Genomic DNA, 27,674 nt, shown 5'->3' with positions numbered 1-27,674 from the left:
AAACAAATTAGCAACAACATCTGCAGTGCGTGGACTCTGGATACCAATAAAGTTTTTAGTAAATTAAAACGGGGACAGTGGCACTAACACAAAAATGTATTTATTATGTCTTAAACAATATAAACTGACCATCATACTTTGATTAGCTAGGCTTGACCTCAGCTAATCTGAATGACTAAACTGCACCTCTCCAAGGTGTTTGTGCTTTCTGATGTATTTTCAATTAAATTATCTGACATATATTATGACCTGCTGTGTGCTGTAACATTTCATTTTGAGTGAAGCCTTTTATTACTCTGTTATTTAGCATTATTTATCTCTTTGTCTAATGCTGGCTGGCATTAGCTGTTGGTTTAGCACTCCACCTAGTAGCTGGAAAAAAAAGAGCTATGTGACTCCAAAAAACCCAACATAGTAGCAACTAAAATATTAACGCTTTAAAATGCTTAGTCCAAAATCAAGAGGTGGTACCACAGTGTCAATGTCATTCTTTTACATACAGTCTATTGCAGTTACTAGTTGCTAATAATTAATTATTAGGAATACTGAGAAATGTTTTGCAGATCTCTTATAGTTGTGAGAAAATCTTTTTTATAATAAAAGTAGTTTTTGTGAATGTAGTAGATGCCCAGCTGTCTTAAATAAAAGAAAATAGCCTTCAGTTGTTTAGAAAATGCAAAGCAGTCTTCACTGTGATCATAATAAACTGTGCAAGTCCAGGGTATTAACATAAAAGCTTCAAAACAGCATCATAAATAATATAGCAGAAAAGAAAACAGAGCAAACGCAGTCTGGAAAAAAAAAGGAAATTTTGCAGATTTTGAATTAATTTGTTTTTTGTGAAGAATGAAGTGTTTCCAGAGTCCAATCACCACGGCTGAGGACGGCTGCTTTATTGGCAGGAAAAACAACAAAATACAGCAAAAGGCACATTCAATAACGACGGCCTCGTTCCCTTTCTAAAAAAACAAACAAACAAACAAACAAACAACAACAAAAACAACCCCCCCCCCCCCCCCCCAAAAAAAAAAGATGCACAGCTAATAATGACTCAAAAAACTAAAGAAAAAAAAAACTATTTAAAAAAAAAAAAGCACAGTGCTGCCATGCACAAGAGAAACAACACACTCATGAGCATGGGAAGGAAGACACTTTTTCCCTTCAGACACCCACCCACACCAGGTTAGCATTCCCTTTATAAATCCCTATTTATAATCCCTATATGATTAACGCACACACACGCACACCTGCTGCAGTTTCTTCCAAGGTCATTATTGCACCAGAGTTCAAGAAAGAAAAGTTATACAAAGAGTGAAAAGACCCCCGTTAGTTTCAAAGACGATCTAGTGTGAAAGGAATTAAGTATTGTGCTTCAATTATTTAAGCTTGTGTGTAAAAGTAGCCTCACTGCACACACTCACACAGAGCTTGGCATGTTCATGGAAGACACACATCTGTCTACAGCGGTTTATATACAAATCTTTCCAAACCACGTGGCAAGCAAACTACACGTTTTATAGCAAGTTGCAATGTTGAAGCATCCCCCCCCCCCGCCCTTGTTAAGACCTAGTTTTTGTAATACATTACAACAAAGAAAACACCCAAGCCCCATGTCCCTTCCATTTCAAATCAAGTTTCACTTAAAAGGTTGGTTGCCATGTTGGGAGACCTCACCACCATCACGCACACGCACACGCACGCACACACACACACACCTTTAAATCCCCCAACATGCACTGTGCTACCAAAGGAAATAAGGTTGCCAAATCAAGTTTCAAGTGTCTGCAGGTTGTATATACTAAGAGGGGAAATGGGTTACCAAGCTGCGCCAATATCCCCCCTTTTGTTAGAAGATAAAGGCAGTAACATTCTGTTCATTTTCACTAATATCTTGTTTTTGTTTTCAGTGCTTTTCCAGCTTTTTCACAACCTTAAAAAAAACAGAAAGACATTCAGCCATGGGAGGCGGCCCTCTGTGATGTACATTCAATGCGTTGTTATCACGTCACAGTGATGGAGAGTGATGCGGAAGACATTAAAGGCCGGGTGAGGATGGGTGGCTTAACCGGCCCGGCTCAGTCTGAGAAGGACTGAAGGGGAAAATGGAATTGAGCACAAAAATACAACCTGCTTCAACGTTTCTTGTACACAATTCCCTTACAAAACTTTTAAGCCAAAATTAACTCTCATTCCCACTAAGCAGACCCACAAATGGATCGATAGCAACCATCCAGCAACTGGAAACGTATTTTTCAAGCTTCAAAGATGACGGAGAGCATTTGATCTGAGAGCAGTGGATAACAGCATGTGTAGAATTATTTGTAATGTTACATTTTTTTCCTTTTAGCTGCATGATAAAAAAGAAATGATCAATTTCATTATCACTTGTGCTCCTAAAGAGACCAAAGTCAGAATCCTTCCAGGCTGAAGAACACCAGGTCCAGTTAAAAGCAGAAGTTGGTGATGATGTAGATTTTTTTCTTGAACATCATGAGGTTTAAGGCAGAGCCAAAGAAAATACACTAGTTCTCTGTAACTGGGGTTACAGAGCCAGAAAACAAACTTGTGAATATACTTTGTGTTAGGAGAAGATATCGGTACCATAACTTTTCTAAAACTGTAAAATCAAAGCTGTCAATTTAATGTTCAGTCTCTATTCCTACCTTCATCTGCTGCCTTGAGCTGCGGAAAATGTCAGAAAGGAGGCGATCATGCAGAATTGAGCTCCCTCCAAAGGCTGTCTGCGCTCTCCCTTAGAGACAGATTGAGGAGCTCGGTCATTCAACTACACTCCTCTACAATGAAAGGAGCCAGTTGAGATAGCTATCTGATAGGAGGGAGAGTTTGTCTCTCAGATTGGGAACACGGAAGTGTCCGCCAAGAAGAGCTGAAGGAGCTGGCTGAGGAGAGGGAGGTCTGGGTGTCTCTGCTTAGACCGCAGCCCACATGACCGATTCTGGATAAGCTGCAGAAAATAGATGGATCGAAGTTTTCTGGTTTCTGTTTCTACTGACCAAACAGCCTGAAGACAATTAAGCCTTAATTGTTGGACTGCAAACAATGCCTCGGGCAAAGAACAGGAAGCTTTGGCCCAGATATCGAAGAGCTACAACAGAAGTCCCAAAAACATTAAGCTTGAAGCCAAAATCGTCAGGTAATAGCCGACGGGCTTCTAGATTTCCTCCTCATCAACGAATACCATGAAAGACCAAAACCAACAATCTATTAATCTATCGTTTGGTAACTAAAGACCTCCTGACACCTTTTCTAATTACTGAGACGATCATTGGTGGAAATCAGTGGGAAATATTATTGAACTTTAAAAAACACAAGGCTCAGCAGGTTTCTGCCATTTATCGCAAATGGCTCTAATAGACGAGTAAACAGTTTTAGAAAGATGAGTTTTGTTGTTCGTTTTGATCTTTTTCTGTACTAAAGAAAAATATAACATGGCACCAGACTTCTGTTTATAAGTCGGTAGGACGTGTGGACACGGAATTACATTTTGAGAAGCCTGTATGGTTATCTAAGCAGATCCAGATAGCTCGATTAAAACTGAACTTTCAGGATGTACAACATTGCTTTTAAAAGGATGTCCTTCCAGCTAACATGCTACTGTGGACAGTTTCTTACATGGTTGTCTTCAGCCAAAATGTAACCACTAACACTAATCAGACTGCAAGCTTATCATCCAGTGTGCTTTTTCCAGTTTTAGACTGCCTAATTTGTTGTTGCTTTTTGAAGTTTTTTTTTTTTTAACTTAAGGTGCATACACCAGCCTCGTGGGGTTGTTGGCCAATTGTGTGGCTTGCTTTAGGTGTGGTGCTGCGCGATGAGGTTGCGTAGCTGCTTGATGATGGTGTCGATGAGCTTCTGCCTGTCTCTATCTGTCTTCCTGAACTGGGCGAAGACGTTGTTCTTCCTGCTCGTCTCCTTCATCCTGGAGATGGGTTGTGGGTGGGTGAGCAAGAATAAACAGGGAAGAAAGAAGAGCCAATCAGAAATAAAAAAAGATTTTAAAGAAATCAATCAGGGACAAATAAGAATCAATATTTACTGGGCTGTTCATTTCATGCAATCAGGAAAACACAAGTTTATGAGCATGCTCAGAACAAGCACACATCCCTGCTAAGGTCGCCTATTTGAGAAGAAAAAAAACCTTCATTGTCACATGTGTATCTCGGCATGTATTTTTTTTTTGTATTCTTTAGCTGAACACTGGAGCGTTACGACCTCCAGGAAGTTCGGGGGCCCAGCAGACCAGACTAACCCCAGTAGGGTGCTTCCTCATGGGCAAAGAGAGACCACCAGGCCTGGCTATCTGAAGAGAAAAGGCTGTCCCTAATTAAGGTGCTCTGCCGCACAATGAATGAGAACATATGACTTTGTGCGTGTGTATTTTTTTTTTGTTGTTGTTTCTTGCCTCAAGTCTTAAAAGTGTGTATTTACTTTCAGGTTTCTCTGTGAAAACTTTTAGAGGCGGTGATCCACAAAGTCAGATTATAACTTTTTGAGTTCATGCAGGTTGTGTGTGTGGTTATCTTCCCTATTTTCATATCAGCTCGGGCTCTATGGCCCTACACTGATGGTACACAGATACAGGATGCGGGTGGTGTTGTAGCGATAACATCCTATGGTTAACAGCCATGGCGATAAACATCAGTATCATCACGACATGAATTTATGTTCTCAGGATGAGTGAGAGTGAGTAATACGGAAGGTGAGATTGCACACACCCTTTTTAAAAAGGAAGAAGGTAAACAGCTTTAGTAAACCCGAGTACTGGTCTTGGTGTAAGTACATGCCTCAAACAAGCATCACACACACACACACACACACACACACACACACACACACACACACACACACACACACACACACACACGATACTCACGGCTTAAACAACCTGTCAAGAACATGAAGGAGGACAGGAGACAGAAAAGAGCAGATGGAGGAAAAGGTGGATGAAGTTCAAAAGTTCAAATAAGATTTGATGTAGGAATGCTGCTGGATTTCCACTGATCTGATGTTGGCTTTCTCATTAAAGGAGCTCTGCATAACCCACAAACCCCAAACTCATCCATTAACATACATTGTCTTTGCCCACTTCCTCATTTCCAATTTATATTGCATGTTTGTCATACTTGAATATTTCAGGTCATTAGAGAAGATAACCACAGTAAATGCAAAATGCAATTTTAAATGATGATTTGGTTTATTAAAGGAAAACGTTATCCAAACCTACATGGGTTGTGAGAAAGTCATTGTTCCCCTAAATCTAATAACTGACTAGAGTTGTTGCTGCCAGGGCCAGCACAATCAAGCATTTGTGTTAATTGTCAATGCGTCTCTTCTCTGTGGAGGAATTTTGGTCCACTCTTCATTGCAGAATTGTTTTAATTCAGAAAGATCGAGGGAGTTTGAGTATGAACATCCTGTTTTAAGTCACAGCAAAGCATCTAAATCTCACGTAAGTCCAAACTTTGACCGGGCCTCTTCTTCATTTTGTTTGAGCCTCTCAGAGGTGGACTCGCTGATGTGTTTTGGATCCTTGTTCTATTGCATAACCCACGTGAGCCTGAGATTCAGGACACAAACTGATGGTTGGACATTCTCCTTCAGGATTTTCTGGTACATCAAGCAGACATCGTGGTTCCATCAATTACAGCAAAATGTCCTGAAGCAGCAAAGCAGCCCAGACCTTCACAGTACCACCACCATGTATGACTGCCGGTATGATGGTCTGTTTATGAAATACTGTGTTACACCACACGTAACCGGACTCTAACCTTACAAAAAGTTTGTCTCGTCAGTCCACAGAATACTTTCTCAAAAGTCTTGTTTTTTGGCAAATGTGAGACGACTCTTTATGTTCTTTGTGGCCAGCAGTGATTTTCTCTTTGAAACTTTCCTCCCGTCTCTTTCTGATTGTTGAATCATGCAGTTCTTTAGATGTTGCTCTGGGTTCTTTTGTGAGCTCATGGATGAGTCGTCGTTGTGTTCTTGGGAAGGTTCACCATCATTCCCTGAAATCCCAAAGCCTTGAAGTAGCTTTGTATCCCTTTCCAGACTAACAGACATCAATGACTTTGTTTTTCAGCTGTTTCTTTAGATCGTCATGGCGTGATGTGTTGGTGTTTGACATCTTTTAATACAATGCACTTCGTCAGGCAGGTTGTATTTAAGTGATTTCTCTATTCAACAGTTCTTGCAGTAATTCGGCGTGGGTGTGTGAAACTAAACTCAGCTTTCCAAAACATGTGGGTGCTCAAAGTTGACGTATTCAAACAGGGTCAGGTAGATCTGGATAGAATTTTTTCCTTAATATATGAAATCATCATTTAAAAACTGCATTTTGTATTTTTGTAATGCGTTATATTTGCCTAATGTTGACATTTATTTGATGATCTGAAAAAATGGAAGCGTTACAAAAATGCAAACAAAAACATCAGTCTAAGAAATCAGGAAGGGGGCAAAATCAACAGCTTGCCCTTCCAGGTCATCTCCTTGTGCAACTTTCACTGCTGTCTGATCCCATTCCCAACACATGTACATCTGTAACCGGACAAACATCAACTTCTGTGTAAAATCAACCTGACTTTAATACTTGTATATCAAGGGCAAGGGCTGGTTGTGAGAACTAGGTTTCACTATGAAATACCACAAATGAATCTCAATGGAAGAGTCCAAAATGTCCAAGCCTGATGTTGGGGGTACAGGGTCAGAAATTATTTTTCTTTCTTTTTAGACACTTTTAGGTTTGCGAACTACAAAAAAAAATACAATAAAAATAAATATATAAAATAAACAATTGGATCAGACTGTTGTAGAACATGGAGTTGTCTGAGGCACAATCCAGATTTGGCTCCAAGAAACTTAATCCTCTCCCCTAAAATAAAACTGTGCTGGGACACTGAAGGGGATCCAGCACACATCACAAGCGCTCAAGCTCAGAGTGGGATCTCCACTGATCTACAACTGCAAACATGCTGGATGTGATGCAGACCTTGATAAGGAAATCAGCCAAATTTGAGCCAGGCAGGGTTTAAATTTTTATGTGTGGGGGGGAACTAACCAAAATGTTGACGTTTTATCAATAGAAAGAAGTTTATGAAAATTCATAAAACTTAAAGTGAGGGCTTCAACTTTTTTTGTGAGATTAATTAACATGAAATTAACAGTAGTATAAAGCTGAGAAAACAAGGAAACTCTCACATTTAAGAAGCTGGAATCAGAAACTGTTTGGTCAGTTAATGGCAAAACAAGGATTTGAGTCATCCAAAAAATGAGGCAACAGAACAATAGATTAACAGTAATGTGTGAATCCCAGAATGATGAATCACTACTCACTTCTCCAGCAGTGCCAGTGCAGTGTGTGGGTTGACTCTCAGGTATTTGCAGGTGGGTTTGCCGTAATCAGCCAGGTAGGTTGACCAATCCCACTGGGTGAACAAATCCAGTAACTAGAAAAAAAAGTCAGAGGAAGAACGTGAGATTTAGGGAGTGTTTCTGTTTTACTCATAAGAAGATCTCAGATTTTGGAGATGATAAATTATCCATTAAGCAGTGATGAAATAAACACCAGCAGATCACCGATTCACTCACTAACCCACCAACATGTTGCGTAACAGCTGGTGCCCACTTCAAAAACCAGGGAAACATGAACCTGTAGCAGCTCTGAAGATAAATATGTGGTGTTTTATACAACTACGATGTACTCAGATGGATTCAGAGCCAAAGGTTTGTCTTGTGAACAGATGTGTGGCGCTTCCATGACCACATTTATCACAGCTTTTCTGGCCTTCTTTGCTCAGCTCGGCACCCCCACACCACCCCCTCACTCACAGCAGTGATAATCACGTTCATCACGACCTTGCTGTCGCATCTATGCCACTAGGTTAGTATATCAGACATGAGTGAGTCCTAAGGTATGCTCAGAAATACAGGATTGGGAGTGTAAGTAATAGAGGTGCAGCTCGCTGTAAAAATCACACCAACTGTGCTCTCCTTGAAAAAGGCTGGCAGGTGCAATCACGTTTCAATCGCAACTTTCAAAAACTTTACAAAGCTCAGAGGTGTCGATTTCATTTAAAGTAGTGGGTTGGACCAGTGAAATTCTCCTTGGTGTCAGTGTAAAGATTACAGATTATTAAGACATATTAAATACCTGGGAAGTGTTAATATATGAAAAAGAAGTGCAGTTTCAACAGTACGCCTCTGTTTTTCTACATAATGTAGAAATGCTGCTCTATGCTGCCCCGACTGTCCTGTAATTATAAAATGTTTTTGTTATATCACAGTAAGTCCTATTGTTATTGAATCTTTACTAGAAAACTAATTTCTATAGAAATATATAAACATTTTATATCTCACATTTAGTGAAAAAAATCTACATATGTGACACTAAAAAAAAGAGCACTGCACACTAACTCCACATTAGCACACTAGACCCTCATCCCATGATTCCACCATGCTGGTGAAATCATGGTTCAACAAAACCTAGAAACCCACAGATGACGGTGAACCCGTTAATCCCGCTGGGTAGTACACCCCTCTGAAGACTGCTCAAAAACCGCGATGAACCGAAGAGACCAACAGAGAAATGGTCAAAAATTCCCGCTGCCGTCCAGCTCCCTTTAGTTGCCACAGGAAACCTCATGATGTTGCTGTTTGCGTCCAGACTGCACTGTGAGTTATTACTCAGTGTGATTAATAAGAACATTAAAAGCACATTTGTTTGTGGGTTACTGCTTTAGTCAGATTATGCTTGCTTACAAGTGCCACTTGTGATGAAGATCAGTCCGCATGTTATATGAGTAACCACTTGTGAAGTCCGGGTAACTCCAAAGGAAATAGTATTAAGTTCTGGCACTTGCAGCTTGTGCCAACTTAATGCGGATGTTTATGTTTTCAGCACTTAAAAAAATGACCAAATCGTCTCAAGAAACCTTTAAGTTCCCCACATGGAGACATTTTTACATTTAGGTAAATAAAAGCAACAACGCCAAGAAAGTAAACGGCAAACGGGTCAAGGGAAAGGAAAGAAAAGCAACAAGCTGGAGAGGTTGAGTCTTCTTCGGAATGGCCCACATTTCAAACAGTTGCATAACCTGCCGCTGCCCTGCTGAACTCTACCTAACACACACACACACACACACACACACACACAGAAACAGGCCCAGGCAGGCAGACCCGTAAGCCTGCAGACATTCACACACGCCGTCTCTCTATCTCTGTCTGTAAAACACACACACATATGAGCAGGAGCCCCAGTGAACTCTGGGTAACACCAAACACAGATCCAGAGAGAGAAACCATATGTGAGCAAGGGATGAGAGAAGAAGAGGAGGAGGTGGAGGAATGGAGTACAGAGGGATGGAGAGCAAAACCACATGTGAGGAAAGGGGGAGAGAAAATGAGGGAGAGTAAAGATGGAAGGAGACACAGATGGAGAGGAATGGATAACAGCGCTTACAGAAAGAGGGAGAGGGTAAAGTAAGGGCAGATGAAGATGGATAGATAAGACTAAGAGAAGGGGATAGACCGGAGTTAGTTGATGAAGGTGCCCCGGCAGGCGACCGGGGAAAACAGAACGGATGACAGAGGACACGAGAGAAATTAAGTGAAGTGAAAAATCTGTGAAAGTCACTGGCTTGTACTGCTGCTTCACATCTGTAACTATGGTCCTGACGTTTACGAAAACTGTGCTTCACCTCACAGAAACTCCTGCATGGAATCGTTAATCATCCAGTTAGTCCCTATTGTACATAGGATTGATTTTTACAAGTTCCCTGGAGGGTCCTTTATCTTTTCTTAATTCTTCTTTATACTCAAGTCAGAGAGACACTATTTATTCAATCCAACACGCATTTTTGTGTTTGTATAATCAGAATGTCGAGCTGTCATGGATGTGCTTTCAGTCTTCCACTGAGTTTAACGCCATTAGATTTCACACACTTAGCAACTTGGTTTTGTACCACTGAACTGTGCGGTGACTTCATATAGCGCTGCTGTTTGTTATTTTTGACATGAACCGCCTAGCTAACCTCTGCTGGAGACTTAGAACCCTTCCCCCCATGCACTCCTCGATGGCAGCAGCCTCCTGCAGCAGGACAGTGGATTTAAGAAAGATATCAAAGAACCCGAGGCTGTCAAACTCTCTGGATCTCTCCAGACTCTGTCCTACAAAAAGCCCTGGAGCAGACCCAAGATGCTGCAGAGTTTATGTCTCTGGGCTGGTTTGGGAACGCCTTGGTGTCCACCCAGACAAAGAGGAGGTGGTCAGGAAGAGGTAGGTCTTAGATTCTTGCCCACGCAATCCAAACACACCTAAGTATTGATGGCTGCTGCGGTGCTAGCAGCTTGTGTTGCTAATATAAACAGTGCTAACAGCAGTAGACTGTGCCTTTCTCCAGGCTAACATCTCCATGCCTGTGCGGAGCGGGCATAGCTGACATAGCCGACAATCGTCAACAATCATCGTCTGTATCAAAGTCCTGCAGAACCACACTGAGCTGCTGACATCTAATTACGTCACCACTCGTTCTTTAACATCGCTGACTGAGAAGGAAAGGGGCGTGGCCCTGGTAAGGGACTAGTGGTGTTGTAACACCTTTGAATCGACAGGTAACTGCTGTTGTACATTAATAAAATAACTCGTGTAACTGCAGAGCATTCGTGGTCAGCAACTTCTAAACATTACAACACTCTGACTGACCTGTCTTGGACATGTCTGTACAGTATTTAACACCAGACCAGTCGATGAACTTGCTGACTCAAAAATCAGTGGATGATGTAACAAGTTGCTACATCTCTGCGACGTGATAAATCGGCCCAAATGAAACAAGAATTTACTGGGTGTTCAGTTACTTCTTTATCTGGGAACTGAACTCATACAATCAAACCAATACAGACAAGACCAGCTGAACAGTGCCTGCTTCAGTCAGTAGTAAAATAGATGGCCTTACAGACCACCATAAGCCACGATTCCACATGCATTCATACAGCGCTTTACCTTTGACACACAGACTTAAAACTATCTTGGCCAAGGACACTTCAACATACGGACTGGATTGAATCAGGGATTTTCCAATTACTGGACGAGCCTCTCTGCCTCCTGAGCCACAGCCGCTCGTGCTTTAGACACGTGGAAGTTTCCTTTCATAAAGACCCAGAATTTGAAGACTGCTGTGGGATTACTGAGTTATAACAGTGTATTTACTTTCCAATTAAGCACTGCTTTTGTCTTATTTTGAATTCACGCCACCTTTATTTCCAGAGCAGGTTCAGTTCAGTTTTTATTATTTTAAAAACACTCTGGGTTTTTTTTTTTCGGTTTCATTATTACTTTGTTTTCCTAATTATTTTTAATGGAGCATATTTTTTTAGAAGTACAGACCAGAAAAGCTGACAGCACTTTATGAAGCTCACAATCGTGTAAACACCTTGAGAGTGAATCAAGAAATACACCAAAACCTCATGAGGCGGGCTGTGATGACCAACCTGACAAACTAAAGCGAAACACATTACACACCCCTCGTCCAAAGGCAGCCGGTCACAACGCGCTCCATCCGGAGATGGACCCCAGAAAAGGAGGATGCTCTGAGAGACTGCTATGACACCACAGACTGGGATGTGCTCCTGAGCCCACATGGTGAGGACATAGAGGGGGCGACACACTGTCTTACAGACTACCTCAACTTTTGTGTGGACACAGTCGCCCCTGCTAAGACGGTACGGTGTTATCCTAATAACAAACCGTGGGTAACACAGGAAGTCAAAGCTGTCCTCAACATGAAGAAGAAGGCTTTCAGGAGCAAAGTGAAGGAGGAGATGAAGGCAGCACAGCGGGAGGTGAAACGCTGCCTGAGGGAAGCAAAGGACACCTACAGGAGGAAGGTGGAGCAGAAGTTGGAGAGGAACAATATGAGGGAGGTCTGGAATGGTGTGAAAACCATCACAGGCCACAACACCAAGAAAAGCACAGTGGGGGGGACTGTGGAGAAGGCAAACGAACTCAACAACTTCTTCAACAGGTTTGACCAGCCCACAACCCCCCCACCCTCACCCTCACCTTCACTACAGAGTCCAATCCCCACTCTCCTGCCTCCCTCGCTTCCCCCCCTTCCTGACACCATGACACCCCCCTCCTCCAATCCCTCTCTCAGCAGCAAGACATCTCCCCCCCTCCCCTCCTCCCAAACATCTCCCAGTGTCACAGTGGATCAGGTCAGGAGACAACTGAGGAAGCTTCGCCCCAGAAAGGCAGCAGGCCCAGACAAGGTGTGTCCTAGGATGCTAAAGGCGTGTGCTGCTGAACTTGGGGAGCCGCTACAACGAGTCTTCAACCTCAGTCTGCGACTGGGGAGAGTGCCCGCCCTATGGAAGACATCCTGCATCGTCCCGGTCCCCAAAAAGAACCGGCCCAATGAGCTGAATGACTTCCGACCGGTGGCACTGACGTCACATCTTATGAAGACTCTAGAGCGGCTCTTCCTCAACCTCCTCCGACCACAGGTACAACATGCCCAGGACCCACTACAGTTTGCATACAAGGCGGGTGTCGGAGTGGAGGATGCCATCCTGTACCTCCTACACAGAGCCCACTCACACCTGGATGGGGGAAAAGGCACGGTCAGGATCCTGTTTCTTGACTTTTCCAGTGCCTTTAATACCATCCGGCCCTGTATGCTTCAGGAAAAACTGAACAGGATGGAGGTGGACCCCTGCCTGGTGGCTTGGATCTCCGACTACCTCACCGACAGACCACAGTACGTCAGGCTGAAGGACATCACGTCTGACACTGTGGTCAGCAGCACAGGAGCACCACAGGGAACTGTGCTGTCACCTCTTCTCTTCACCCTGTACACCTCTGACTTCTGCTACAACTCTGAATTATGCCACATTCAGAAGTTTGCAGACGACACAGCCATCATGGGGTGTATCTGGGATGATCAGGAAGAGGAGTACAGAAGTCTGGTGAGGAACTTTGTCGCATGGAGTCACACAAACCACCTGCAACTCAACACCTCAAAGACTAAGGAACTGGTTGTGGACTTCGGGAGGTCTAGAGCAGGTCCACTGCCGGTTCAGATAGAGGGGGAGGAGGTGGAGGTGGTCAACAAGTACAAGTACCTCGGGCTGTGGGTGGACAATAAACTGGACTGGTCATGCAACACAGAGCACCTGTATAAAAAAGCCCAAAGCCGACTGTACTTCCTCAGGAGGCTGAGGTCTTTTAACATCTGCAGGAAGCTCCTGAGGATGTTTTACCAGTCGGTGGTTGCTGGAGTACTTTTCTATGCTGTGGTGTGCTGGGGGAGCAGCACAGCAAAGAAGGACTCATCCAGGCTGGAGAAACTGATCAGGAGGGCTAGCTCTGTGGTCGGCATGAAGCTGGACACTCTGGTGACAGTGGCAGAGAAAAGGACATTAAAGAAACTGATGGACATTATGGACAATGCCAGGCATCCTCTGCACACGGCCATTAACAACCAGAAGAGTCTGTTCAGTGACAGGTTGCTTCTCCCCAAGACAAGAACTAACAGACTTAAAAACTCCTTTGTCCCACACGCCATCAGACTGTTTAACTCCTCTCTGGAGGGGAGAGGGAGGGGAAACAGGAGGACAAAGGAGGGGGGAACAACTAAGCTGTAGTGCCTCTGCACCTCACTGTACAATACCTTGTGCAATACTTTTGTAAATAGTCAACAGTGCAATAGACCTCAATACTTGAAATGTGCAATTCACTTGTATTTTTATTTTTTATTCTATTTATCCCCTTCGTATATTTTATTTATATTGTCTCTGTATTTATATATGTGTGTGTGTGTGTGTGTGTGTGTGTGTGTGTGTGTGTGTGTGTGTGTGTGTGTGTGTGTGTGTGTGTGTATATATAATATTCTGTAACTGTAACTTCTGTCGGTGCTGTGCTTTTTTGGAAATCGAATTTCCCAGAGGAACCCACCCGAGGGATTAATAAAGTTCTATCTTATCTCTTATCTTATCTTATTTGCTTTATTATTATTATTATTATTATTATTAAATTATAGTGAATTTTGTGAGCACAAATTGAAGTTTTGCTTTAACTTTAACATGCCTGGGTGTGCCACCGAGCTATTAAACAGCTATAAACTAACTGGATCAGGAGTTGCCCATCAGCAGGTACCAAGAAGTCATACCAGTCTGAACTAACCACCAAAACTGATTGTTTTAATATAAATGTTTATTCTCTTCCACAGCCTGTCAGATATATGATTTATCTGTTTTATTGATTAGCCTTTCTTTAAGTGTTCCCCTTTATTTTGTGCCATAGAACGTGAGACTTTATCAAAATATGAAGCACTTTGTCACTGTGCTTTGAAAATGCCATAAAAAAAGTTATTATTATTATTATTTCACGTCATATGTAAGTGAAAGTAGTCCTTGAAGCTGCATCTTTATCTGTATTTTTTTTTTAAAGGTCATGGCTTCTACCTGACTTCACCTCTTCAGAGTTATTCCTGAAAACAGGAAACATCCTAAATATTTTCTCAAATGGTTCAACCTGGCTTCGCAAGACAAGTGATTCCGTTGGACTCCCCCCCCCCCCCCCCCCTTCCTTTCCTCCCTCCTTTGACCCCCTCCCAACGTCTCCTATCGCTGCTTTCTGCTCCTTTCCTTCCACCCTCTGGCCTTTTCACTTCTGCGTTCAGCTCTCTCTACTTTGTCCCCGAGTTCACCCTTGCACGGCCGAGGTTTGACCTGCTAATCCTCCCATATAAACAAACAAACACACACACACACACACACACACACACACACACACAAGTGAGGGCGGTTAAAGCACAAATATTATTTGATGATTAGGTGCCGATACAAGTGTGTGCACAGTGTTCACATAAACTGTCTGAGTATTATATAATATTGTTTGTCAGGATGTTTCCATCTGCTTGTGTGCAGGAAGTTATTTGTGCACACGCACCTTGCTTTGTGTATGTATGTCTGCACTGCTTGTACGTCTGTATTTGTGGGGACCACATGCGCACTATTCTTCACTTTAACGCAGATGTTTGAACGCAAAAAAAAGCCTTTTAAAGTTATTGTTGAAGGTGTTGGAGGATGGGCTTTGTGCTCAAAGACACAGCACATCTGTACTTGTTTCTGAGGAACATACAAGGTAAAAGCATGTGGGATAAACACATACTTTAGCTGCCTGTTTACAGGAAGTAACGCCCCCCCACACACACACACACAGCAAAGAAGACACACGCCACCATGCATCCATAGATGGATAAGCTGCTGGCTGAGATTCGTGAGATTTTCATTTTATCTGACAGCAAATCACTGTCTTCACTCTGCAATCATGCTCTGCGCATCAGTCTTCCTTTATCTCTTGCTTTCTTCTCCCACCCACTTTCTTTTTTTGTATCAGAGATAAAAGGAAAATAAACCTGCACAAAATTTCCCGTTAGGCATGAGGATTGCAGAGGACAAGAGAAAGAAAAAAGCAGTGAGGAGGACAAAGACTAGGAAGGAGAGAAGAACAGGACCACAGACCATACACAAGATCCCACATTGGTTAGCAAAGTCCCTTCAACCCTTCAAACTTTGAGTTCAGGGTTTTTACTGCAGCCATGCTGGTGTGTTTGAAACCTGACATGATGAGGGATCGACCTAAAAGCAATGACACTGTGGGCTAGTTGGCAAATGTATACTGTAAGGTAAAGACCCTCCCCAAGCCGCAGGTTTCTTCCTGTTAAAGGGGAGTTTTTCCTTCCTACTATCACCAACTGCTTGCTCATAGGGAGTCATCTTACTGTTGGGGTTTTCTCTCTTTTTTAGTGTCTTTTTCTTAAAATATAAAGCACCTTGAGGCAACTATAGTTGTTGTTATCTGGTGCTATAAAAGTAAAACTCAATCTTCATTTTTCAGTCTGCTAGTTTTCCACTCTTATTCTTTTAAATGCAACAGAAAAAATTAGTATGGGGAGCGTCACAGACAAGATGGAAAAAAACTGCTGCAAAAACAAACCTTTAGCTTCATCATAACATTAACAGCTGTGTCTTTTTTTTGGGCAAAACATCTCATGTGAGGGAGGGCAGCATTTGGGTGCACACGTAAAATTACGGCTATTTGTCTTCAACTTTGGTACCTCAGGTGCTGATCTGAGTAAAATTAAGAGCAGTAATGTGGGACAAAAGGGATAAAAATTAAGAAAAGGGAGAAATCAGGGCAGCAGGGAAAGTTTATGAGTGAACCTCAGTTTGGATGACAAACTTTATTTATACGTCACTTTTCTTTGCAAATTTGCACCAAGGGGAAAAAAAAAAAAGTCTAACGCAAACATCGATTAGGGGGGTGACACAGGAGTGAGGAGTGGAGGGCACGAACAGTAGGAGAAGTTCAAGAAGGGAGGACAGCAGGAGGAGGAGGCAGATAAGACTGATGAAAATGGAAAAGAGACGGAGAAAGAAAAAAAAAGTGTGTACGGGGGTGGGGGGGCGGGGGGAGCGTGGGCTGTCCAAAAAACAAAAAAAAACCAAAACCCAGCCACACGCGAGCCAGCAGGTCCTTCTCTCTCTCTCTCTCTCTCTCTCTCTCTCTCTCACACACACACACACACACACACACACACACACACACACCCCTGACCCTTGATTCACCCGAAACACACACACAGAAAACGGCAGGTCTCTCGCTTCACCTCTAGCTGAACTTCTCTCTCCGTCTCGCTCTCCCTCTCTCACCTCGCTGTGACCTCCCCCACGCTATCGCTGCTGTCTCCTCACACACACACAGATTATTGCTTCCTCTTATTCTTCTGGGGGGTGGGCAGAATAACAGTGATGTGTTGCCCTCACATTTCTTGTTTGTTTTCTCTCATTTCTTCTCCGCTAATGGGCTTCTTTTACTTCTCGTAATCCCTCACCCACAAACCCCCTTCCCTCCCTCTTTCTCCACCCCTCCCCCTTTCTCTCTCTCTCTCTCTCTGTTTCTACAAACTCCATGCCCTCCATCCTTTCTTTCCCTCGTTATCCCTCCTTTTTCGTGTCCTCACCAGCTTTTGTCACTTCCATCTCTTTCATCCTCCTCATTTAACCCAACTTCCATTCTTCACCCACCTTTTTACTCTCCCCATCACTCTCCCTGTGTTCTCCTCCCCTTCTTTCAGCCCTCTCTACCTCCTCAAGCTTTTCACTTGCTACTTCAACTTCCTCACATCCATCCCCATCTTTTCCCTTCTCCCTTTCTCCCAAGTTAACTTGACCCATACACTCCCCCCTTTGCATCTTTCCTCGATTCCCCTCACCATCCGCAGATTTGTCTACGCTCCCCTCCTCCCCCTCCTCTTCTTCAGTGTTTAGCAGACTTGTTAATGGTTATTCCGGCTGCAGGCAGGATTTATTTGTTTGGGACCGTTGGGGAATTGCCGTGTTCCCGTTGCTAATGGCCAAACGTCAGGGTCACCCAGAATTCATCATGTTTACACTCACACACACACAGTTAGGTTGTGATTATGTAATGTTTCGGCTATGAAGAAAACAAATTTGTGACCCAGCGGTGTGAACTTAGTATCATTCATCTTTACACGGGAGAGGAAAATGAATAAAAATGCACCATATTGGATAATAAGTAACGCTTTCTAACTTTTCATCCCTTGCTCTTTAAGCTCCAGTGCTCTTACTCCCTCTCCCTGTACACTCGTCTCACAGCTCTATTAGCTCTCTGTGCCCCTCAAAATTTGACAGGCGAGAGGTCAAAGGTTGCTAAAAGCAGGGAAAGTGCACCAGGCTTTTATCAAGAAAAGCAGCCCTTTTGGCACCGTCCATCTCCACAATCCAAATCTACTGCCTTCATCCGTCGTGCGTCAGTCACCCAATGTGAGATCACTCTTGTCTTTATTCCCAGTGAAGTGCTGTTAAAAGCAAGAGCGGCACTGTTGAGATCCCTGTTACAGGAATAAAGTGGAATTAGCATCCAGGCTGCACGTACAGTGCTGGGAAAAAGTATTTATTCTCTTCCAGATTTCATATCTCTTTGCATATTTGTCACGTGTTTCAGATCAAACACATTTTAATAATCTACAAAGATAACCCAAGTAAATACAAGATGCAGTTTTTAAATGATGTTTACATTTATAAAGGAGAAATAGTTATCCAAACCTACTTGCTCTCTAAACCGAATGACTGGTTGTGCCACCCTTGGCAGCAAGAACAGCAATCAAGCATTTGTGATAACTGTTTTTTCCTTCAACTCATCACCGTGAGGAATTTTGGTCCACTCTTCATTCAATTCAGAGACATTGGAGGGTTTTTGAGCATGACTGTGATGTCAAACTTTAGTCTTGGACTAGGCCTCTCCTTCATTTGAATTGTTTGAGCCTTTCAGAGGTGGACTTGCTGGTGTGTTCCTCCTGCATAACCCAAGGTTAAACTATTAGTTTGTGTCTTTGAGCTTCAGGACAAAAACTAATAGTTGAACCTTTTTCTTGAGGATTTTCTGGTGCAGAGCAGAATTCATGGTTTTCTCAAATACAGCATGTCATCCTGATTCAACAAAGCAGCCCCAGACCATCACAGTACCACCACCATGTTTGACTGTTGGTATGATGTTCAATCTGTGAAATGCTGCATTGGTTTTACATTAGAATTAAACTAGATTAGACTCAAATTTTCCAACAACTTGTCCACAGAATATTTGTCCAAAATTCTTTTGGATCATCAAGACGTTTTCTGGCAAATGTGAGAGGACCTGTGTTCTTTTTAAATAGCAGAGGTTTTCTCCCACGGACGCCATTTTTGCCCAGACTCTTTCTTATTGTTGAATTGTGAACGCTGACCTTATTTTGGTAGGTCAGTCACTTCTGGGAAGGTTCACCACTGCTCCACGTTTTCTCCATTTGTGGATAATTTCTCTCACTGTGGTTCATTGGAGGCCCAAAGCCTTAAAAATGGCTTTTGGTTTTTCTAGGTCATGGCATGATGTGTTGCGATCTTTTAGCGTGCTTCACTTTATCAGACAGGCTCTACTTAAGTAATTTCTTGATTCAACAGTTCGGGCAATAAGTAGGCCTGAGTGTGGCTAGTGAAATTAAACTAAGCTTTCCAAAACAATTTGATTATTAACAAACCAATTACGTTTTCACAGCACTATATAATCTCTCTCTCTTTTCTGCTTGTGGGAGAAAGTGAAAGATTTTTGTTATCTAACATTTTACTTTCAGCAGATTAAAAGGTCAAAGGTTAGCAAAGCAGAGAAAATGCTTCAAATTGTTCCAAGGCTAAATCGTTTCCTTTGACACCTGTCCATCACCAGCTTCATCGCTAAGTCCTCTTTTCACTTAAAAGTTCAAAGGTCACCATCAGCACACAAAGACCACCCCCACACCTGTCAGTTAGGTCTGTGCGTCCGGAGTATGTTTAAGGTCAGACAGAAGAGAAAAAGGAGGCGAGGACATGCTGGCTATTTGAGGCGGAAAATAATGAGGGAGCATCTCGACACCTGCCCGTCACGGTGGTCGTCCTGCCTGAGAAAGCAGTTTTTACCTTCAGCATGAAAAACAACGGCAGCTGTCTGTCATCCTTCAGCTCCTTGCTTTCTTCCTGACACAATCCATACTTTTGGCTTCCACTCTGCACCAGATTTTAGGGTTAAAGGTGAGATGTGGAGCAGAATTTGGAAGCGGTCCCACGGACCCCACAATCCGAGATGGTAGCAATGCACATGATCAGAAACCTTTAGGTTGACTGTTGGTGACGCTTGCACCGATCCTCATGTTCAATCTCTGGTTGTCTCTTGCTTTTGTCACTTAAGAAATACTCCCAAGTTAAGTGCCACTGTGTCTCCCTCTGAACTGCAGATTGTTATTCATGCAGTTATTGTAATCCATCATTCATTTGTTTAAGCAAACTCACTAGAACGTTTGCAGGTTATTCAGAGCGTCGCTTCGAGGTTACTCTCGTGTCACACTGTTGCTAATTCCACAAGGTCATGCGATCAGGGTCTGCTGGCCGTGCAGCTACGAGGCTGAGAACTAAAGGAAGCAGAGCTTTTGCAGCAGCAGCCTCCAGACTCTTAAACTTTCTTCCTCTTCTAAATACAAACAAGCTCAAACCTCATCTTCTTAAACTTGCTTTTGTGTATTTTTTGTTATAATGATTTTACATTTAGCATTTTTATTATGAAGCACAATTCTTTATTGTGTCACATGTGTGACCTTGCTAAGAGGAGAACAAATTCTTGCTTTTAGTGTTGTATTACTGGAATGTGCTCAAATCGGGAGTGATGTCACTCTCAGCTCCGGCATCCGACTTCCGGATATAAAGCAGCATTACCTGCATTAATAGGCCAGTTGTCCCTTTTAAGGTGAGAGTCATCGACCCCACCCTGTAATACCGTTGTGATGGCTCGTGTGACCCACATGGTGTGAATTGAGGTGTGGGTCATTACTGTGACAGGGGCTCAGCAATCTTTAGACATGAAGAAGCCTCCAGAATGAGAAATTAAATTCATGAACCTGAAAGAAGTCCCAGTCCAGGTGCCTTCGTACAAGTGTTTAACTCTTTACACCATGCACACAACATTTGACGACTTCCCCAGTAACGTTAATGACGTGTTTTGAGACCTCTGTATATATCAATAAAGAGATGGTTTGAAGAGCATTAGAATAGTTTCCAGGTTTTTCCAAGGGTACCTGAATAGGCAGAGACCCCCCCTCACCGTCTAGCACAAACCCATTAATTTTATTCTAGGCCTGAAATATGACAGGAACCACTTCAAGGGTTACTCCTAGTAGGCTGTTAAGGGTTAAAACCTTAAGACAACTCTTAGGCTGTTTTGTGAATGGATGGTTCATTAAATGTGAACATTTTAAAACGTGATTATTTACACTAAAAGAAACATACGTTTAGAGTTGTCATTTGTGCAGTGGGTTTATTAGTTTGGCAGACTTGAAATAAGCCTGCATATGACCCATAGATTGGGAGTCTGGCAGTTCTGCATTACAGCACTAAATGATCACATTTGTGAAGCCAATATGGCTGGAAGCCTTTTTTTTTGTTCTTTTGCTCTAAAGTGAATAATGATCTATCATCAAAAACACATAAAAGGTTTTACATTCAAACCATGTAACAACAAACATACAAATATCCTGCCGTGGTTGGGTTTTTTTAGTCTGGAAATAATATACTTTCATTATCATTTCGGAGGAAAAATGCTTCTTCTGATTCGTCAGAGCCCAGGGTGATGTCCTTCATTTGGTTGTTTTGTCTGAAAAACAATCCTAAAGCCCCCAGAAGATTTCATTGAAATAATTTGAAACAGACAAAAGCAGCTGTGAGAAGCTGCAGGGAGAAAATCTATTGACGATTTTAGCACCAATGTCCCATGCAGTGTGAGAAAGTCCGCTTAGACACCAGCGTGCTCAATCTTATCTGCCACAGAGTCCCACTGACAATCTGCAGGAAAACCCTTAAGTCAGCTCTTGACTTCTGTAAGTAAGAAGTCAAAGGTCATATGCAGAGGTTATACTGACTAGCTACTATCACCTCCACTTTTACTTTTTTAAGTGCCAAACAGAAACTTCTTCCTCTTGGTTTCTTTTTTGTTGTCGTATTCAACCAACATTTGTTTCTAACTTCATGTCAGCATGTGAAAGGCTTACACATAACCCCCGTACCCTCCAGCTCGAACACTATCGCTCAATCTCGAGCTATGAATGGAATGAAGCACACTTGGATGTTTATCGCTTCGCAACAGGGAACTAATTTCACTTTCTTACTGCAGGGCCAGGAGTTAAATTAAAACCAAAAGCTTGTATCTTTGTACATCTGCCTGCTGCTTCGTTTCCACAGCCGCAGCACGCTGCTGCCAGTGACCACAACGCAGCACAACCTCCGCTGTGATACTGCTTCGCTGTGCGCACTGCACTTCATTTATCCACTGCAGGTCGACTGCTCGCCATGTGCACGAAGCAAAGTGCTCCACTGCAGGTCGACTGCTCGCCATGTGCACGAAGCAAAGTGCAGATAAAATCCTGATACGTTATCGCTCCCTGAGGGAAGCTATCTTATGCTTCCTCCACACGCACACAGAGACGCCAGAAGTGTGCAAGAGAAGCTTGCTCAAAAGCACTTTAATCATGCTAGATGTATACCATACAGGAGAATTTGAATCTGACTGATATTCAGATAGAATATGGTTTAAATTTGCTCAGTGACCCATTCCTGGCTCTTGCCAGTAAATGAATAATAAACAGAAGCCGCAGCAAATGGATAAAATTGATTTTCTGACCTGCTTATTTTACAGAAGATTGATGTACACAAGTATATTTTTATCAGCCTGCTCATGTTAGCACACTTACAACACTCATATAAGTAAATGAATGCTTGGACTGGAAGCAGTCGATGACGACGAATATCAATCCATGAATTTTCCACTTTTCGGACACTAACCAAACTAGCAGCCAAGTGAGAAGCTGCAAGTGGGTTACTATTGGTAACCAGGGTTCTTACAGCTGGAGGCAAAATTAGATTTTTAAGATCTTCTTTTTTCATGTCACTCTGAATGAAATTTAACATCAACTGCACAATAATCAAAATTGAAGGGGAAAAAAAACGTCAGTGATTAGGGATTTGGATGCTAACTGCTTGGTTTCGTGGTTTGGTCGAGGCCCCGGATAAACATTAACACAAAGGAATTGTTGTTAACATCAACAACAAGTTGATTTGCAATGTTATGGGCTAATCTGCACTCCCTGATGTAGATCATATCATCCGAAATGCATGCAAATCAGGCTGGGTTCAGTGTCTAAAACTAATCACCGATTGTTGTTGTTTTAAACACTGACATAGAAACGGGTCACAAAGCACGATTGGTGCCTACGGTGAAAGGCAGTAAGCCTGTTCCCTTTATTGGAAAGAAATCTCTACAGTTACCTGTCATTTCATGCTGTTTGATGAACAAACATGGATATTTTCTTGAATTAATGAAATTCAACGGGAAAATCTTTATATCAACATTGGAAGGTGCAGGATGTGGGGCACCTTGAGGAAAACTTACTTCTTCACATACTACTCCCTGATACTGGTTTTAGTTGGGTGGAACGGCCCTAATCTACATTTTCCCATTTCGTCACTAGGAAGGCAGAAAGGAAACAGTGCATTGGCTCAGGGGATCCCAGTTGCAAAACATAATGAGTGTTGATGGTTCAGCAAACCTGCTTGGTGATATTAATGCCAGGGGCTTTTGGGTAAACTATTTAAATTACTTTGAATGTCTCAGAATTTCTCAAGCCTTAAAAAAGCCTTTGTTTTTTAGGTTAATGAATTCAATGTTTAGGTTTTTCTTTTTTAAGGAGACACAAAAATTATTTTTACAATAATAAAAAAAATAAAAGAAACCACATGAATGATGCAACTGCTGTATTTGTGTCACAGAGTCACAAGTACTGGGAAAAATGTGACCAGAATTAAATGGTTTTAATTCACCATTAAACACGCTGTTTGTTCAGACAGCCGTTTCTTTTAGACCAGTTTCAGTAATGTTTTATATCCTTATACTCACTACAAAGACAAACACAGCAGTGGGTCATTTCCGGATATGATTTTGGCTCCTAAACATACTCTGATCTGTTGAGGATGACTGTGAAATACAGTTTTTTGTTTCCTGGTCATGCTACAAGCTGCTTTTTTACTGCACAAGCCTTTACCAGTGACGAGAATCCTCTGAATGGACTCACTGTGCTTCCACTGCAGGGATAAAGGTCTGCTCAGGGGGATGGTACTTTCTGAAAGTTCAGAAGCATTAAACTCTGGGTGTGTGGCTTGCAATCGAGAACATTTCTTAGTGCTTGCAGCATTTCAGCCACTCACTGAATCATTTCCGTCATTAGCTGGTAAAAATAATGTTTACTTTAAGGTATATTACACAAATTGTTAACGTAAACAACCTTCTAGAATCATTATTGGGTCAGTGAGCCAGCAGGCTGGAGAAGGAGGGCGAGCAGGAGTGGTGGGGTGAGGTAAGGAATGAATGAACAAGAGGGATCTACGTTAGAGGAAACGAGGAATGGATGCATTGGGGGAAGCTTGGGGTTCAGTATCTTGCCCGAAGATACTACAAGAAATCACCAAGATTCAGATTGGTAGACAAACTGCTCTACTTCCTGAGGCTCAGCAGGCTGTGGCTCAGAGTATTAGGCTGATGGTCTTTGTTCTTGGGAGTAAAAGCAAAACCATGGCTGTGGAAAGCCAGCTACTGTTTAAAAAGAAAAACAAACAAAAAAACCTTTCATGCGCAGACAGAAAAGCCAGTCAGTAAAGGGTTGCAGTTCAGACATGTCCTGATGTAATTTCAGACCAATGAACAGAAAACTACTGCAAAAGCACACAAAACACAGAAGAAGCTGAATAAAATGCAACAGAAGTGACAGAAATCGAGACAAGCAAAGGATTGCACCGAGACACTGATTATCCCCATGTTGATATTGTTCCTGCATCATCATCATGTTGGTCCAGGATCAACAACAACTGTCCAATCATAGTGTTGTGATGTCAGAGTTTCAATGTGGAGGAAAAAGAAAAGACATAAAAACTCTTCTGTAACAAATGGCAAGCATTTGAAGTGTTTATTAAAACCCTTGGCAGGCCCTGGGACCATTTTTGTACAATATACCTATATACAATATAATAACTATATTATCAATTTGTGTTTGCTGTTAGCCAAAATTGGGCTACTCACAGTTGTTTCCTAGTGGCAATTTTTAAAAGCATTAGCCAAGTTCGTGGATGCTAACTGAATGCTCAGACAGCTTGGTCATTTTCAATGCTGATCCTGGACCAGCATTATTAAGATGATGTAGGAAGGACACCAATATGGGGATATCATCGTGCCTGAGACATACTTGAAAGAAGTGTGATAATTCAAGCTAACGTGTGTTCTCTGATGTACATAAATGTTTGCTATTAGTTGTTTGCCCGAGCTGTCCCATCGCGTTATTGTCTCCCCTAAGTCACTTCTGTTGTGTTTTATGAGCTTTTTATGTTTTTTTGAATGTGCTTTTGGTGTTTGACCTACTTCCCTTTTGTTTTACTCAACTTGTGTTGCCTTTTGTGTGCTTTTGCAACTAATAAATTACACTTCTGAACTTGAAGTGCGTTTGACCTCCTCGGGCCACCAAGATGGGCAGGAGAAAGCAGAACTTCTGGAGGAAACCCACTGAAGCACAAGAAGAAGATGTCATGCATCTTCCTGCTTCCTGTAAGGCGACAGTGCTGCAGAGCTTTCTCAAGTTCAACAACACAATATAGCAAGAGGAATGGGAACACGTCTGCCAAATGAATTATGCTTCTGAACTCTGAGCTACCCTAAAAGAACGAGCTTTTCAGGATCCGTCCCCTCCTTCCTCTCATCTTTCATCTTGTCCTTGTCCCCACCTTTTCTCTCACCTATTCATCCTCCCTTGTTCTTCGTCAGGAGTGTTAGAGAAGTTGTGTGACCTGCTTTAAAAAAAAGTGAGAGGACTCGAATGGAATGACTGCTGGAGAAAAGGAAAAAAAAAAGAAACAAAAATGAGAAAAGAGTGCTGGTGGTTCAACCAGGGGTCTGCGCTGTCAATTAGACACTGCACAGACGGAGAGAGGGCGAGCGAGAGACATACATGGACAGAGACGAAGTGGGGAGAGAGAGCCAGAGAGAGAGAATGAGAGGAGGTAAACGAGAGGGACGAGAGAAAACTCAAAAAGAATGATTGGGGGAATATTACAGGACTGGTGGAGCAAGGGAAAGGAGGGAGAGCAGGAGGTCAGGCGGAGGGTAACTAGATGTTACGGAGGAGGAAGAACGAGTGAGTGAGAAACAGGGAGACGATAAACAAGTGCAGGCTGAAGTCAAGAGGGGCCTGCTGGGAGCTGCTCTGTGCGCTGATAAAGCAAATAAAGACAGAATACTCCAAAACAAACAGGCTAGAAAAACAGCAGCTTTTAGCTGCACTCTGAGCTCAGTTTAGATTCAGGCACTTTTTCAAAAAGGTCGATTCAAACTCAGCCACTTTCTTAAAATCAATTTGGGTCCACACACTTATTTTTAGAGGTTAATCCTGGGTCAGGAGTTCATGTGAGGTTTGTCCATTTATTAGACTTTGATAGAGTCTTGATACAACGCTGCACTGCAATTCCTTCACATTTTTCTATGCAGACCGAGTCCCTTTAAATGAATTTAATAACAAATTTTTACCATAGCTGCTCCAAAAGACAGCATGCATTTACCTGAGGGGAACTCTGTTGTAGCCTGACTAAAACACAGGCCCTTAACAGAAGATGGTCCTGGTCTGGTTAAAAGAAAACTTCAGAGAGATTTGCCTATGACAAGAATGTGATCTGCCCTCAATCTGGCCCAAAGACCAGGTGTATGCTGCAGGTTTGAGCTAAACGTCCTGTGTTAAGGTAAAACAATTGGAGTTCCTAGCATGCTACACGTAGATTTACCTGAAATATTAATCAAATAAATATAAATCAAATCACTCAATCAATCCGGTGTTTTTCACTTTACAAGGTGTAGTATCCAGGATAGTGGAGGGGGATGGTGGCGAGACATAGGAGACATCGTGTGTTTAAATAGTGTGATTTTCAATTATGAAGGTGGAATGCAGGTTGAATAGAGGCTATCTGACCAAATTCTCATAGGCTGCACAATTTCCAGAGTTACTGAACTCCACACGTTAGGTTATGGAATAAGGTTTCAACACTGACATGTAATCCACTGCAGCTCATCTACTCTTCCCTTATTGGTGCTTTAGATGTTGCAAATGTATCAAATAGTGCATTTCAGTATTTTTGGTCTGATAATCATCTCACACGATCCATAGCAGCAGCTACACCCAAGCTGGATGTAACACCTCTTCTCTCATAATAAAGGAAGTTTAAGTTCAGGTGAAATTTCCTTTGGGCTGCTGCAGATATAGTGATTTTATGAATGATGAAATGAGATTACAATAAGTCATAAAACATATCTTCAGAGGATCTTAAAGAAAAAACCAAGAGGAGTAACATTTTTGAGAAAGGTTCACTAAATTTAGAAGAGCTCATGAAACCTCTTCATTTTAGTCAATTTACTAGATAGTTCTGTTGTTTTTGCTGTTATTCTTTATATTAGTCTCAACATTTCTTCATGTCCATAAAAGTTTCTTTAACCTGTTTCAGTTAACTTTAAAGCGTCGTCATTAAGGACAAAAGTATCTGGTAACATGGTGTTTTTAGTCTAAAAGTCTAGAAGCAGACAGTGAGGTAGGAAACAAAATGTTAAAAGTATAAAAATAAATAAATATATAAATCTGAGATATTTTAGTCAGCTGGAGCCGCTTCTCCCAAACTGTGAATAAGGAAACCTAAAGGTAAATCCGAAGATGTCCCGACCTCCAAAAAGCCACTGCTGGGTTAAACTGGAACACGTGACAAAGGCTTGCGAGCATGTGCATGCAATTAGTCAAATTTCGCCCCCGGACTAGTCTTCAAAAGATGATTTAACTGCTGTGAAAAATCTAATTTGCAGATCCAGGAAAATGAGACTTCACAGCATCGCTCTGCAGCTCTCCGAACCCTCCCCCCGAACAACAGGAAACAGTTGAAAGGTGAGAGCTGTTGGAGGGTTTTTCGGTTTGACCACAGAATGACCGCAGCCGCACTCTCTCACACAC

At 42.3% G+C, this 27,674-nt stretch overlaps 1 protein-coding gene across 2 annotated transcripts in view; it reads right to left on the bottom strand.

Annotated features, from left to right (window-relative positions):
* Positions 1 to 1,016: 1,016 nt before the first annotated feature.
* Positions 1,017 to 27,674, bottom strand: part of exoc6b (exocyst complex component 6B) — a 129,593-nt gene continuing 102,935 nt past the window's right edge. For both annotated transcript variants that reach the window (XM_085450662.1, XM_085450663.1), the window contains 2 exons: positions 7,351 to 7,463; positions 1,017 to 3,940 (listed from right to left, as the gene is read on the bottom strand). In XM_085450662.1, the coding sequence (XP_085306788.1) occupies positions 3,814 to 3,940; positions 7,351 to 7,463 (240 nt within the window). In that variant the 3' untranslated portion in view covers positions 1,017 to 3,813. The remainder of the gene's footprint in view (positions 3,941 to 7,350; positions 7,464 to 27,674) is intronic.

Source organism: Copadichromis virginalis, linkage group LG3 (assembly GCF_057382275.1).
Source record: "Copadichromis virginalis isolate Kocher_CV1m ecotype Utaka linkage group LG3, C_Virginalis_male_GT1.1, whole genome shotgun sequence".
NCBI classification, from domain to species: domain Eukaryota; kingdom Metazoa; phylum Chordata; class Actinopteri; order Cichliformes; family Cichlidae; genus Copadichromis; species Copadichromis virginalis.
The sequence above is the reverse complement of the archived record's forward strand: the minus strand, read 5'-3'. Positions and strand labels throughout refer to the sequence as shown.